General features: G+C 45.1%; 1 protein-coding gene across 3 annotated transcripts in view; it reads left to right on the top strand.

The window, feature by feature from the left end:
* The window catches only part of PDE4B (phosphodiesterase 4B), a 207,520-nt gene that overhangs the window by 176,879 nt on the left and 14,287 nt on the right, over window positions 1-16,354 (top strand). For all 3 annotated transcript variants that reach the window (XM_075287248.1, XM_075287249.1, XM_075287250.1), the window contains one exon: window positions 11,538-11,650. In XM_075287248.1, the coding sequence (XP_075143349.1) occupies window positions 11,538-11,650 (113 nt within the window). The remainder of the gene's footprint in view (window positions 1-11,537; window positions 11,651-16,354) is intronic.

Raw genomic sequence — 16,354 nt, forward strand, 5'->3', positions numbered from 1 at the left:
GCAGTCCAGTGCCAGAGGCAGCAAAGCAACCCCAAACCATCTGGGATCCTCCGCCATGTCTGACTGTAGGGGGTGTCTTCTCTTTGAAGGCCTCTTTTTTCCTGTAATCTCTATGTTGAGGCCTTTTCCTACTTTTGTCTCCTCTGACCAGAGAACATTCTTCCAGAACGGTTTTGGCTTTCTCAGGTAAGTTTTGGCAAACTCCAGCCTGGCTTCTGTCTCTGGGTAAGAAGTGGGGTCTTCCTGGGTCTCCTACCATACAGTCCCTTCTCATTCAGACGCTGACACTGGATAGTACGGGGTGACACTGTTGTACCCTCGGACTGCAGGGCAGCTTGGACTTGTTTGGATGTTAGTCGAGGTTCTTTCTCCACCATCCGCTCAATCTTGCAGTGAAATCTCTCGTCAATGTTTCTTTTGCGTCCACATCTAGGGAGGTTAGCCACAGGGCCATGGGCTTTACACTTCTTGATGACACTGCGCACGGTAGACACAGGAACATTCAGGGCTTTGGAGATGGACTTGTAGCCTTGAGATTGCTCAGGCTTCCTCACAATTTTGCTTCTCAAGTCCTCAGACAGTTCTTTGGTCTTCTTTCTTTTCTCCATGCTCAATGTGGTCACACAAGGACACAGGACAGAGGTGGAGTCAACTTTAATCCATTTCAACTGGCTGCAAGTGTGATTTAGTTATTGCCACCACCTGTTAGGTGCCTCAGGTAAGTAACAGGTGCTGTTAATTACACAAATTACAGAAACATCACATGATTTTTCAAACAGTGCCAATACTTTTGTCCACCCCTTTTTTATGTTTGCTGTGGAATTATATCCAATTTGGCTTTTTGACAATTCTTTTTGTGGTTTTCCATTGAAGACAAATTAAATGAAGATAATAATTCCAAAGAATTTGTGATTGCAATCATTATCTGGAAGAACACGAGGATTATCTGACAGAATTGCAGGGGTGCAAATACTTTTGGCCAACACTCTATCTATCTATTGCTCTGTCTCATATCTCTCCAGTTATGAATAACTAATCCAAAAAAAATGAGGTGAATATAAATCTTATCCCCCCATATATACACATGTGATATTTCAGCCATCTTGGGCCTTCTCAAACCTCACACCTTAACATAAATGCAGCAAAAAATCTGCAGAGTGCTGTGTGTGTGAATTCAGTTTAATAGAAGAATCTCCTGGCAGGTCCTGTAGGAATTATCTATGGCCAGATGTTGTCCGGCTTTCCACAATGCTCTATACATCACACAGCGCTTGGCACTTACTTCACTCAGGTGCTTTATTTTCTACACATAAGGTTTTTTTTTTTTCTTTGCTTGTCTTAAGCACACACCCCAGAGATCAGATTCATGTTGGCTAGTAACTATTTCAGCTATGCCATTGACGTCAATAGTCATTTAAGTAAGTCCAGGCCCCGCCCCTTTTCTCACTCCTGCCAAGGAACTGCCGGGAGGAGCATTTTCAAGAATTAAAAGCAGATTCTGTCTAAGAATGAGGAAATAAAATCTAGATAACATTTTTCACTATAAATCTAAAGGTCGAACCTATTGGGTCTAATGGTGGCAAATGGAAAAACCTGCAGAGACCGAAAGTGGTTGTAATGAATGGAAACGTGTAAGAGAGGAAGAAACTGAGCCAGAAAATGTGAGACTAGGGGTAAGGAATTAGATAGATAGATAGGAGATAGATAGATAGATAGATAGACAGACAGACAGACAGACAGACAGACAGACAGACAGACAGACAGACAGATAGATAGATAGATAGATAGATAGTTATATATCAGATAGATGCTACAAAGTAAGAAAGTGAATGAAGAAAATAGAAATGTAAATCCCATCAATATTTGGTGTGACCTTTGCCCTTTGCTTTCCATTAGTTTTTCTTGGTACATGCAGACAGTGTTTGGCAGTACTGGGAAGGGAGGTTGTTCCCGCCGCCATCTTGGAGAACTAAGCCCAGCTCTTCTGTGGATGTTGCTTGCTCCAATCCGTCTGTCTCTTCATGTCACCCCAGACAGACTGGATGGTGATGAGATCAGGACTATATCTATGGGGGCTGGACCATCACTACCAGGACTCCTCCTCCAAAGGGCAAAGGTCACACCAAATATTGATGGGATTTACATTTCTCTTGTATGCTGATGTGGTCGCTGTAAGCCATATACTAAGTATACAGCGCTGCTCCTATTCATGTGAAGTAGCAGGCACCACTATAGTGTACGGCACTTATGTATCTGATAGGATTAGCAGTAGATGCTGCACCTAGTATATACATTTGCATACAATTTCCTTCCTTGTTATAAGTTTTGACATGTCACATATATTATTCCAGTAATGCAGCTTGTACATAAGTGACAGTAAGAATAGTTGTCGTTCTTCCCAGGCCTGCAGGTTATTGTGACCTCAGGTGATGACATCATAGCACAGACTTATTCATGAGGAAATGAAATAAATTTTTTGGAGAGAAGTCCTCAGTAGTTGATACCTTTTTTAATGGCTAACTTAAAAAAATTTTTGATGACATATCGAGCTTTCAAGACTCTATAGAGGTCTCTTCATCAGGATGGTATAACACAACTTCTGAAGTTAGGCAAAAATTTCTTTCATTTCATATCCACTGTCTAACACGGTACAAAGACATTTTTTTCTTATATTCATGAGGATTCATCTTCCCATGTCATACGCTATTTTCATGGGTCTGACCCGGCGAGATCTCTGCTGGTATGGACATTGCTAGAAGTTCTGAAGATTTCTTGCAGATACAAAAGTCTTACAATAAATCTTGGTGGATACAGCACAGGCCAGATGTGTATTAAGGGAAATTTCGGCTGCCAGGCTGACGCCTGATGTGTCATCATATACTGCAGACATGCTAGGACAGCGCAGGAGATATCCTGCCTGCAGAGCTCGCTCACTGTGTGAACACTGCTCTGTCTTATCTATTACAACTATTTCCTTATATTATATATATGTTACGTTGTCCATGCCAGAGAGGCGCAGCAGTAGCATAGGCTAGAGTGGGCAGGAATGCTGGAGGAGGACATTAGACAGGGGTGCACAGGGCTAATATGTTCTCACTATGAGTTTAGAAATGAAGTCATCTATGTAAGATCTATCTATCTATCTATCTATCTATCTATCTATCTATCTATCAATGCTATGCAGATACTAAAATCCTTGGAATCATGGCCTTACTATGGATCCCACCATTATCTAGGGTGCTGGTTCTGGACTTGTGATCCCTGATCTCATCTTAGACCTGCGCAGGAAGACACGTTACAGTCAGGTCACCGGGACACCAGGGACATAGGAAGATCTCATGACACTGGGAATGATTAACGCTCCCGGCCTAGGACACAGACCTGCTCAGGCAGCAGATCTCTATGTGTTTAGGTCAAGTTCACTGCTCACGTACACCAAAGGAGAGGACACATATAGCCTGACGGATGAGGCCCGGGCATTGCTCTACTGACCTATACATATTGCTTTGCACTCTGGGCCGTCAGAGGAGAGGGACATTCTGTATTCTGACACATAGGACAGGAGAATTTTCTTTCCACCACCAAGTTACACAAGTCTGGTCAAAAATATCCACTTTCTAATACTGATGGCCAATCTTTAGGATAGCCATCAATATTAGATCTGTGAGGGTCCAACACCCTGGTGATCAATCGCTTGGGGACATTGTATCTCCCAGTAATGTTTCCCTACCAGGAGCTGCGGCGCTCAGTCACCATACAAAGTGTAATAGCAGATTTAGATACTGTAGCACGGTCTTCAATGGGACACTACTGTAGTATCTAAACCACCTAGGGAAATTCTAAATTTAATGCTAAAAAGAGTAACCCTATAAATAAACCCTATAAATCCTTCCTGTTAGTCCGGCCTCATTCTCCTTTCTATTCATGACTTGTTGCTCCGATGACACGACTTATAAAGCGAGCGCCATCACATATACCTGACATGACATGTAGCTGAGAAGTAGATAAGACGTTTGCCGCTTCTAAGTTTCCTAAGAACTGTCACAAGATATAACACATTTCTTACGGTCTTGACCACAGACCTTGTCACTATTTACTGAAAGCAAAAATAAAAAACAAAGCCCAAAGTAATTCCTGTCTGCAACCCCACATAAGTGTGACAGCCTCTGACCAGTGAGGAGGAGTCCGCGCTTATCAGAGGTCATGTGATCTGCGATCAACAAAAATCGTCACCACCGCAGATAAGCGATCGCCTCTAACCAGCAGCACCTTAACCTCTTCTCTGCTGAGATCATTGTGAAATCTCTCGCTAGATCTACATCATGATAGGAATAAAGTAATACTGAGCGGAGACCTGATACATCTCTACGTGCAGGCTAGCATGTACAAAGCGCATATCACAAGTCACAATCAGAAGATTTTACATCTCTCTAATACGCTTTGCATTTCAGTGACAGTTTTCGGATCTCCGCCTGCAGTGACACAATAAGCCTGAGGCCACACATTGCAGAAAAGCTGCATTTTTTTTCTTGCTGTTTCTGCTGCAATGTCTTGCATAGGGCAGTAGTGCCAGGGGGAAGGCGAAGCAGCCGGTTGTTGCGGGGTGCAAATGTTGAACCCCATTGGACCCTGATACTGAAGACCTATTCTGTGGATAAGACATCAGTATATACACCAGTAAAATACCTATAAAGAGACAGAGTACCTCCTTACCGATGATGCAGATTAGAGATGAGCGAGTATTATTCGAATAGCACGCACCCATAGGAATGAATGGCAGCGGCCGGCACGCAGACTTTGCCGACTGCCCCCTGCGTCAATTCATTTCTATGGGTGCGTGCTATTCGAAATGGGAGTTGCAGATCAGTTCCAATCATTTCAGTGAGGTTGTTCTGGAAGCACACACGTGCATTTCTGCAAGCGCTACCTAGATGGATGTGACATCAGAAATTCCTGCAATGAAATATGTCTTGGTGCTTACATTAGGTTCCCACTAGCGTTCAGGTTTCCATTACATGCATTACCCTGCAGATCCCATAGACTATAACGGGGTCTGCCGCGATTTTATGCAGAATCTGTAGCGGAGTCTCGTACAGAAACTCCAATGCAGATGTGACCCTAGCCGTATATAGCCTGTAATAGTAACCAGACTGTAGCTGTCATGAATTTTTGCAACCGTTCCCTTCTTCCAGCAGGTTGGCTGATAACAGAGACAAGACATTGTAGCTCACCGCACAGACTTTACATTTATCATCCGTTTCTTTTCTGTCAGGGGGTGTTGGTGTCAGATTATTGGGATTTTAGGTGGTTGCATTCCATAATGGTGTAGGGAATGGTCAGTGCGGGGACGCGGCATGAATGAAATAATAAACATCGCTTACGTCTAGGAAGTGGCTACGAAACGCACACAGAGCTGAGATCCAGCCACTGCCAACTTTTTATTTGCCCAAGTTTAATAGATTCCACATCAGCAAAACCTACCCTAAGTCCTAATGATCAAATATGTAATGTGCTCATTCATCCGGGCCTCTGACCCCACCAGGCGGATGTTTGATGAGAAAGTTGCGATATGTCATGATGTCGTATTTTGTTTTACACCATTGAAGCTGCAATCCTTGGCAGGTCCGGCCGCCTCCATCCTCTACCCTGAGTCATGACTTATTAAACTCGCAAGGAAATACATAGTTGGGTGTTATTGATCTAACACAGACGCACTGCAAAAGTGAAGTCACGGCAGCAAGGGGGGGTGTGCTATGGGGGAAGGGGGCGCTATAGAGGGGGCTGCACCTCAGCTTTGGGGTCTCTCGAACAAGTAACAGGCCTCTATTGATGTTTGGGGAGCACTTTTCAGATCTGGCAGCTTATTATGTCTCTAAGAGCTCGTTAAGGCGGAGCAAGAGGGGACAGATTCCACACGGAATCCACCTCAAAATCCGCCCCCTCACAATAGAGGTCTACACTCACCGGCCACTTTATTAGGTACACCATGCTAGTAACGGGTTGGACCCCCTTTTGCCTTCAGAACTGCCTCAATTCTTTGTGGCATAGATTCAACAAGGTGCTGGAAGCATTCCTCAGAGATTTTGGTCCATATTGACATGATGGCATCACACAGTTGCCGCAGATTTGTCGGCTGCACATCCATGATGCGAATCTCCCGTTCCACCACATCCCAAAGATGCTCCTCTATTGGATTGAGATCTGGTGACTGTGGAGGCCATTGGAGTACAGTGAACTCATTGTCATGTTCAAGAAACCAGTCTGAGATGATTCCAGCTTTGTGACATGGCGCATTATCCTGCTGAAAGTAGCCATCAGATGTTGGATACATTGTGGTCATGAAGGGATGGACATGGTCAGCAACAATACTCAGGTAGGCTTTGGCGTTGCAACGATGCTCAATTGGTACCAAGGGGCCCAAAGAGTGCCAAGAAAATATTCCCCACACCATGACACCACCACCACCAGCCTGAACCGTTGATACAAGGCAGGATGGATCCATGCTTTCATGTTGTTGACGCCAAATTCTGACCGTACCATCCGAATGTCGCAGCAGAAATCGAGACTCATCAGACCAGGCAATGTTTTTCCAATCTTCAATTGTCCAATTTCGATGAGCTTGTGCAAATTGTAGCCTCAGTTTCCTGTTCTTAGCTGAAAGGAGTGGCACCCGGTGTGGTCTTCTGCTGCTGTAGCCCATCTGCCTCAAAGTTCGACGTACTGTGCATTCAGAGATGCTCTTCTGGCTACCTTGGTTGTAACGGGTGGCTATTTGAGTCACTGTTGCCTTTCTATCAACTCGAACCAGTCTGGCCATTCTCCTCTGACCTCTGGCATCAACAACGCATTTCCGCCCACAGAACTGCCGCTCACTGGATGTTTTTTCTTTTTCGGACCATTCTCTGTAAACCCTAGAGATGGTTGTGCATGAAAATCCCAGTAGATCAGCAGTTTCTGAAATACTCAGACCAGCCCTTCTGGCACCAACAACCATGCCACGTTCAAAGGCACTCAAATCACCTTTCTTCCCCATACTGATGCTCGGTTTGAACTGCAGGAGATTGTCTTGACCATGTCTACATGCCTAAATGCACTGAGTTGCCGCCATGTGATTGGCTGATTAGAAATTAAGTGTTAACGAGCAGTTGGTCAGGTGTACCTAATAAAGTGGCCGGTGAGTGTATGCAGACCGCTAGCAATCTTTTTTCCGCTAGTGGTTTGTTCCCACTCGTGGAAAAAAGAAGCCAGCCGCCCTTTCTTGAGGCGGACGTGTCAAGACAATCCCTCAGGACTAGGCCCATTCATTTGGGCCTACTCCGGAGCGTGAAGCCGCCACTGTCAGAAGCTGCGACAGGCGTATTTTGGTCCTGATTCTGACGCGCTTCCCACATCAAAATCAGGACCAAAATACGTGGCCACTAGCCCGTGTGAACTAGGCCTAAGTCTATGGAAATCTGCTCAGCATGATCTGCTACTTCCAAGCACATCAACCACAGTGCCCCACATGTACGGCCATAACAGTCAGCCACAGTGCCCCACATGTACGGCCATAACAGTCAGCCACAGTGCCCCACATGTACGGCCATAACAGTCAGCCACAGTGCCCCACATGTACGGCCATAACAGTCAGCCACAGTGCCCCACATGTACGGCCATAACAGTCAGCCACAGTGCCCCACATGTACGGCCATAACAGTCAGCCACAGTGCTCCACATGTACGGCCATAACAGTCAGCCACAGTGCACAACATGTACGGCCATAACAGTCAGCCACAGTGTCCCACATGTGCGGCCATAACAGTCAGCCACAGTGCCCCACATGTACGGCCATAACACTCAGCCACAGTGCCCCACAAGTACGGCCATAACAGTCAGCCACAATGCCCCACATGTACGGCCATAACAGTCAGCCACAGTGCTCCACATGTACGGCCATAACAGTCAGCCACAGTGCACAACATGTACGGCCATAACAGTCAGCCACAGTGTCCCACATGTGCGGCCATAACAGTCAGCCACAGTGCCCCACATGTACGGCCATAACACTCAGCCACAGTGCCCCACAAGTACGGCCATAACAGTCAGCCACAATGCCCCACATGTACGGCCATAACAGTCAGCCACAGTGCCCCACAAGTACGGCCATAACAGTCAGCCACAATGCCCCACATGTACGGCCATAACAGTCAGCCACAGTGCTCCACATGTACGGCCATAACAGTCAGCCACAGTGCTCCACATGTACGGCCATAACACTCAGCCACAGTGCCCCACAAGTACGGCCATAACAGTCAGCCACAGTGCCCCACAAGTGCGGCCATAACAGTCAGCCACAGTGCCCCACAAGTGCGGCCATAACAGTCAGCCACAGTATCCACCAGCCATTGTATCCACACTACCCCCGACCAGGGCTGTAGAGTTGAACCTTCATAAACCGGCAATGGTCAGTCAGAAGCAGTAAAAATCCTCTAATTCATTAAACATCTAGTGACTGAATTCCTCTGGAAGTAAATAAGTAACAAACAATGTATCTAATTAACTACACAGTATTAATAAGTGTATAATGTAATTAAAAACAATTAATCATTTTATTTTGACGCCAGAGTTGGTAATTTTTTTTTTCTGACTCCAACTCCCGAGCCCGTCCGCAAGCCCAGTCCTGGCAGTCAGAAGTCTGTTGTTGATTTCACTGCCACGCGGGAGATGAAGAGATAGACGGAGCAGAGAACAAGCCCTGCAGACAGCGGGCGGCTTGCACATCTGTGATATGGGATATCATCAGCAGGAGAGATTAATGGCCGCTATGTACCATGTATGTGCCAAACCTGACATCACTCAGGGCTATTCTGTATTCAAGGAACACACCGAACTTTACAGCCTGCACACTGGCATCAGAGCCCTGCAAGAGGTGCGAGCGCAGAGTCATTTACACCACGGTCACAGCTTACCCCGCACTCAGTCCTGGTTCACACATTGCATTAGCAGACGCATGGAGGCTTTCTAAATCTAATTGATTTAACTGGAAAAAATAAAACCATTTTGATGGAACGGTCCGGTCATTTAATGGGTGTGGAGGTGTCACATCTCAAAGTCAGGGGCAAACCATTCAGATGTCATTTACAGGGGAGGTGTCACCAGACATTACCTATTATATATATCGCTGACTATAAAGTAGATCACTAAATGCTGAAGAGAAGCTCAGGCAAGATGGCCGCCCCCATGATCAGGTACAGAAAATAGAATAAAAAAAATCTACAATCCGATAAGAAAAAGTGATTGATGCCACCATGTGGCTTTAGTACATACAGGTCTGACCGTACATTCCTTGCAAGGGTACAGGACTCCTCTATAGAGGTAGCAATTCTGAATAAGACTTTCACTTTTTCCAACATGTGCGTTTCCATCTGGTTTCAAAACCTGACACGGAGTTACAGGAAGCTTTTGTAAGACACATTGCAAGAAGCCGACGCATGTAAATAAATGCACGACAGGTGGACGTGGACCTAATAAGCGCAATGCGTCTCTGCAGATGGACAGGAGCTGTACAGATGTGCACTGAATAACACTCCTCCAATATTACCAGGCAGGGCAGCAAACAACGACTGGAACTAAAAGGAACAAGTCCTGATGATGGGTTCCCCTTAAGTTTTAATACCAACAGAGCATGTGAATTGTGAGAAGGTGACGGGCAGAGTGCTGGAGTCCAGATATATCAGGTCTCTGACCGATGTGTGTTCCAGGGCAGATCTGGAGTAGCCTCAGCCCAGGTGCAGATCCCGGGCTCATTACTGGGCCTGTAAAGTCTGCAGCTCCTGCATTGCAGGGCAGATCCATGAGGTGAGAGGAGGTGTATGGGTCTGTCCTGTAACCCTGAGTCCGGTGAGACTATATTGCTTCGGTTTTGTTCGTGTGGCTGGAAATAAGTCACATGTATAGTTAGGTTATACATTCTGTTTAGCTAATGGCTCAGACGAGCAGGTTTTTATTTTGTTTTTGCCAAAGTTAAAGGGATCCTATCATACAAAACCTATTTTTTTTTTTCTAACACGTTGGAATAGCCTTAAGAAAGGCTATTCTCCTACCTTTCGTTGTCTTCTCCGCGCCACCATTTCGTAGGAATCCTGGTTCATGTCGGTATGCAAATGTCTTCTTTTGCAGCACTGTGGGCGGTCCCCATTGTTGCGAGAGAACTCTCTCCAGCGCTGCCTCCATCTTCATCAGCAGCGTCCTCTTCTTCTGGCAGTGGCTTGTAACTTCTAGGCCTCGGGTAGAGCAGACTGCACATGCCCACAGGCCACGAGAAAGTGGCCGCTTACAATACGGTGCAAAAATAAGGGGTTATATGATAGGATCCCTTTAAGGCTGTATTTTGTTTTGTTTATTTTGTTCCTGAAATCAACATTTATTTATTTTCCTGTTTTGCTTTTTTCTAATAAACCATTTTGCTGCATATTTTGTGTCCCTGTCTTGACTGTTTGGGTCTGCACCACTGCTAGTACCGAGCTAACTTCCCCACACAATGTAAGCTCATAATTACTTGATTATTAGATACAGAGTTCTAAAGGGAGTGTCAGCAGACCCCAGCAGATAGATAGGTTAGCGTCACCAGACCCAGCATATCACCCCAGCCCTGCAGATAGGTTTGTGTCACCAGAACCAGCACCGTATTGTAAGTGTCCACCTTTGAATATCATATTTTATCCAAATAGGACTTATAACCTTTTGATGCATATCTTTGTAAGAGCAGCAGCTGATACAGAGCTGCAAACCCCCTACATAGAGATGGGGCTACATGATAGAATTCTGTCTGCCTGCTGCCACCACTAGAGGGAGCTCAGGAGCTGAATATACTCTGAACTCAATAACAACATAATAGGCAGTGCTCTCCTAAGCTCCCCCTAGTGGTCACTGCAGACTATTTTTATGCAGGGGATTTGGAGCTTTGTATCAGAAAAAAAAAACCTGGAGAAATATTAAGAAATGAATCATTGCAACAATTAAGACCTAAAATGACGTGGTGGTATTTTTTTTCCTTGGTGTTAGTGACCCCATGTGATGCCGCAGACACCCCCTATAGAAGGAGGTTGTGTAGATGTCACATATCACAGGGTGAAATATGAAGCTTTACAAGTCGATTGGAGCCGCAGGATTTATAAGAAACAGAAACTGGGGAAAGCTTTGTGTTGCCCAAGTGTATGAGAGCAATGATTAATACTTATGAGAAGAGCAGAGCAGCTTGTGAGGAATGGCAGGGCTGGAGGAGTATGTAGTCAGGGTGCAGACTGATGATCCTCCCACCCCGTGCAGGAAGTTTGTTCTCATCTGACATCAGCACAGGGCTTGATAGAAAACAGCCAAAGCTTGTGAGGAGCTCAGACTAGTGCAGAACAGAGGAGAGGACAGGCTGCTGCTGCTGCTGCCCATGATGAAGGAGCATTGCTCAGCTTACAGTACAGTGTGTCTCAGCTGCGGAGCTGGACCTGAAGCCACCATGCAGAGCCTGGAGCCTGAATATATGTCCATGTGTTTGTTTGCAGAGGATTCCTACCAGAAACTTGCCATGGACACTCTGGAAGAACTGGACTGGTGCTTGGATCAGCTGGAGACTATTCAGACGTATCGGTCGGTCAGTGAGATGGCATCAAATAAGGTGAGTGAGGGTCCAGCAGTGACCACCAGCAATGTCCTCTGTGTGTGCTGTGTACAATGTCCAAGGAATAGCCAAGCACGTGGAAGAAGAACATCCAGCAGGCAGAGTTTAGACGTGTCCAGCCAAGGAACACAATGCTCTTCTGGTGTGGTCCTCAACATGTGGCTCTCTGGCTGTTGCAAAACTACTACTCCCAGCATGCCCAGACAGCCGCAAAGTCACAAGCTGGGGACCACTAGGTACATGAAATAGACGGTTATGAATGTTACGTGGTTATGGCATTGGTAACAGCAGGTTCTACGACGCAATATAGTTATTGGATGTATATTTTTGTAAAAATTGCGCCAAGAATCTATTTCCCGCTACAATGTGATTTAGTTACGAAGAAAACTGGAATCTTAGTGATCCCAATATTCAATGCGACATCTATCTAGAACCTAGACTGTCACATTGGTGTATACAGAAGAGTTAAGATGGTCGATGCAGCAGAGCCGAGTTTGCGTTTTGATACTATTATCAGGGATACCACTAGTGCACAGAAAAATACAGAAAAATTCCGTTCTGCTACTTATATAGAGGTGGGGTTTTTGGTTATTCTTTATGGAACCCAGTCAGACTTTTCTATGTAATGTGGATATTCGGAGGGATTTGTCAGCGGGTCAGACGTTATCTAGAATACTCCTCCCGTATGTTATAGTAGGTAATAGGCTCTCTGGTTATATATAAATCAGTCAATTCTGAAGATTTTTGGTAACTTTGTATCTCTGCATTGGTTTCATCTGAATGTGATAATTTGTTTCCACCGGATCATTACAACACTCGTGCTTTGTCCACTGAATCTGGTCAATGGTATCGACTTTTCCTCTAGGACTCGATTTTTCCTATAATAACAATTATTCTGGTATTATAGAGATTTCGGCACATTGCACCGACTGCCTCTGACCTCTTGTGTTGAGGATTACAACCAAGTTGTAGAGGATCACGGCTCACATGTTGTGGTTTACAATCTATAGACTTGATATACAGAAGTAGCAGAGTTAACCCGAACTTCTGCAGCGCAAAATTTTATTTTTCTTCCAATAACTTTTCTTTGTCTTCCGTGACACGATATCTCTCTGCAGAAGTTTAGCCAATTGCAGAAGATGGAATCAACTCTGCTACATCTGTATATACATTAAATAAGTGAATGGTCTTCTGGATGTAGCAGAGCTGAGTGCTATGAATGTATTAAATCTCAGTTTTACAGCTGTAGACGCAGGTTTTATGTATACATCAGTGTTGGGTTTTATGAATTTGCAGATTTAGAGTCACACATTCACAGATTTTTTGCAGACATTTGTGCAATGGTGCCTTCACACACTGCAGATTGTATCTGTGAGAGGAAATCGGCTCCATCCATCTGAATGACACCAAACACCTCTTTACAAGTCTCAGTCAGTGGCAGATTTTCTTGCAGAAATCCCATTGCACATGCTGCAGAAACATCCCATAATGATGTGAATATACCCATAATGGTGCACAAAGTAAATACATGTCATAGGTTATCTCCATACAGTCAGCGCCCCTTGGAAGTTACTTGTTACTGTGTCGGCTCCGCTCTTTATGTCATCCGTCCTTCGTTATGTGAAGTTTCCGAAGACAAAGCTGCAGATCTGGTTTTGCTTTTTGATGAAGCAATGGAATAGATCGCTCTTCTACCCAGCAGGTGAATGTCAGTTTTAGGATTGGCAGAAGTTTCCTACATGACACTATAGATGACACCTTGGCACGTTGTCTGATCTGACCGCTGATCTCACTGCCTTGAGATGTCCATTCGTTTATAGTGATAAGTCTTGCTGCAGAGGTTTAGATGGTTTGTCCCATTGTAGAGAATTTACTGCCAAGGCGTCTCATGATGGACTGAGCGGTGATCTGGTCTATAAGATCTCGTCTATAAGATCTGGCTCTGTAGTTGTTGGACAACTACAACTGCCAGCAGGTACTGACCCCGAGTGCTGGACAGCCACAGGTCACAGATTTCTCTCCTGACTGGGCATGCTCAGTGGTTTTCTGAATGGTCTTAGTCTTCTTAAAAAGAAGGGGTGACTGTGCTTGGTAATAACTCATTGCAATAGAGTAGTGTATGGCAAAGGACAAGAATAGTGCCATGAAAATCATTGCTGAAAATGGTGCCGCAGAGTCCAACCAAAGTCAAAACGGCATAAGGAGCCGCCAACAAATAATAAATTGTGTACTTTTGTTTTAAGGGTGATAGAGCGCAAAAAATTAGGATTTTATAGACTGAATGTATAGCAAAGTAGCCAGGAACATCTAATAGTATATAGTCTCTAATAGTACGAATGTATGTAGCCCCTAAAAATTCTATTTGTATGTAGTATATAATAGTATACAGCCCCCTAATATATTATACAGCCCCCCTGATAATACTCTGTAGTCCCAGATAATACTCTGTAGTCCCAGATAATACTCTGTAGTCCCAGATAATACTCTGTAGCCCCTGATAATACTCTATGGCCTCTCTGTAGTCTCTCATAATACTCTGTAGCCCTGGATGATACCACTGTTGCCCCAGACAATATTCTGTAGCCCTGGCTGATACCCTGTAGCCCCGGATAATACTCTGTAGCCCTGGATGATATCCTGTAGCCCTGGATGATATTCTGTAGCCCTGGATGATACCCCTGTAGCGCCGGATAATACTCTGTAGCCCTGGATGATACTCTGTAGCCTTTCATAATACTCTGTAGCCCTGGTTAATACTCTGTAGCCCTGGATGATACCTCTGTAGCCCTGGTTAATACTCTGTAGCCCTGGATAATACTCTGTAGCCCTGGATGATACCCCTGTAGCCCCGGATAATACTCTGTAGCCCCGGTTAATACTCTGTAGCCCTGGATGATACCCCTGTAGCCCCGGATAATACTCTGTAGCCCCGGATAATACTCTGTAGCCCTGGTTAATACTCTGTAGCCCCGGATGATACCTCTGTAGCCCCGGATGATACTCTGTAGCCCCGGATGATACTCTGTAGCCCTGGATGATACCCCTGTAGCCCCGGATAATACTCTGTAGCCCTGGTTAATACTCTGTAGCCCCGGATGATACCCCTGTAGCCCCGGATAATACTCTGTAGCCCTGGATGATACTCTGTAGCCTTTCATAATACTCTGTAGCCCCGGATAATACTCTGTAGCTCTGGATAATACTCTGTAGCCCTGGATGATACTCTGTAGCCAGTGATCGGACCCTCATAGACACTTGTTTTGAAAACAGGATGTTTTGGGAAAGAATAAGAGGAAGAGATTAGGATTGAGTAGAAAGAATGAACAGGACCCCCCTCTCCAATAACACTCTAAAATGTGACCCACCTTCCTGACACCTAGCTCCCTGAGTTCCTGGCCCGGCGTTACCCCGGCCAAACTACGTCATGGCAGCAGGAGAGTGGGCAAGACACAGCTGCGAAGTGTGACTCCAGTTTCCTGTCTCCTTCCTGACTTAGGTAGAAGAGTCTATGATTGTAACAACAAAAGCCGCGTCTCTCCCCAGACTGCAGGGGATTAGCCAAATTGATTCAAGACATTTCAAGACATTACATTTCATGCAAAACCTTGTTCTATGTGGAAGAAAACACCCAGTGGGTATTTATTGTTTAGGAAGCCAGTGTAATGTCGGTGGTAGGGAAATGAATAATATTCCAATTTCACAGTCTGGAACTTGGATTTGACCCCGAGTGCGGAAGAAAGGGCTTCGCCTGGGAACTGTGCGGATTGTGTACATAGAATTGTATTTGGAGAACAAAGACTTGATCCCGTGTGACGTGTAACCCAAATGTGGCTTTTGCACTATTCGAGTTGGGTAGTGCTCCAATAGAAGTCAATGGAAAATTTACAAACTGGCATGGCGGGCGTCTCTGGGGACACTGTGGCTGGTCTTCTAATAAATTGGTAGTCCTTTAAATCAAAGTCTTGAAGTCTTAGTAAAGGGGAAAAACACAAATTGACCATGTGGGCCCTGATAATGAACCCTACACTTGTGTAAACCTAGCATCAAATGTAATAATCATATGGCAAGGGGATCCCCATCTATAGGAGTAAGGCAAGGGGATCCCCATCTATAGGAGTAAGGCTTCTTATCCAATGCAGTCAATGCACCGCAAAAACTTTTTATCTCCACACATAAACCCCTTAAATGTAATAATTCTCCGAGAATGCAGCACGATATCACCAAAATGACAAACTCAGCCCTGCTACATAACAAGGTGACACTACAATGTTGACTAGGTTTGTTGTTTCCCAGGCCGTCAGAGCTATAGGGGACGACATCTGGGTGAGAGGTGGGTTTGCTAGCTCTGCTTTGCCTTGGGGTTGTCTGATGAACGTCCAGGCCGGTGACACCTCCATCGGATCCCTGAATGTGGCCATTGTCCCCTCACCACTCGGCAGGGTATAAAAACATAAGTCAGCGTGTAACATGACAGCTTGGCAACTGCCATCCGGATTTTACTTCCAGGGAGCCGCACCGGAGGCTTGGACATGCTACTCGCAGGATAAATACTTTTTTGTTCGTGTCCTTTCCCTGATTTACTCCAGTTAATTAACTAGTGAAGGAATGTGGAGAATGTGTCTGCCAGGAGGGTTTACTGAGCGTGTTTGTCACTTTTACTTCAGAATTTAGTTTTTAGCACATAATTAAAACGACTCTGTA

This window comes from Leptodactylus fuscus, chromosome 9 (assembly GCF_031893055.1).
Source record: "Leptodactylus fuscus isolate aLepFus1 chromosome 9, aLepFus1.hap2, whole genome shotgun sequence".
In the NCBI taxonomy this organism is placed as follows: Eukaryota; Metazoa; Chordata; class Amphibia; order Anura; family Leptodactylidae; genus Leptodactylus; species Leptodactylus fuscus.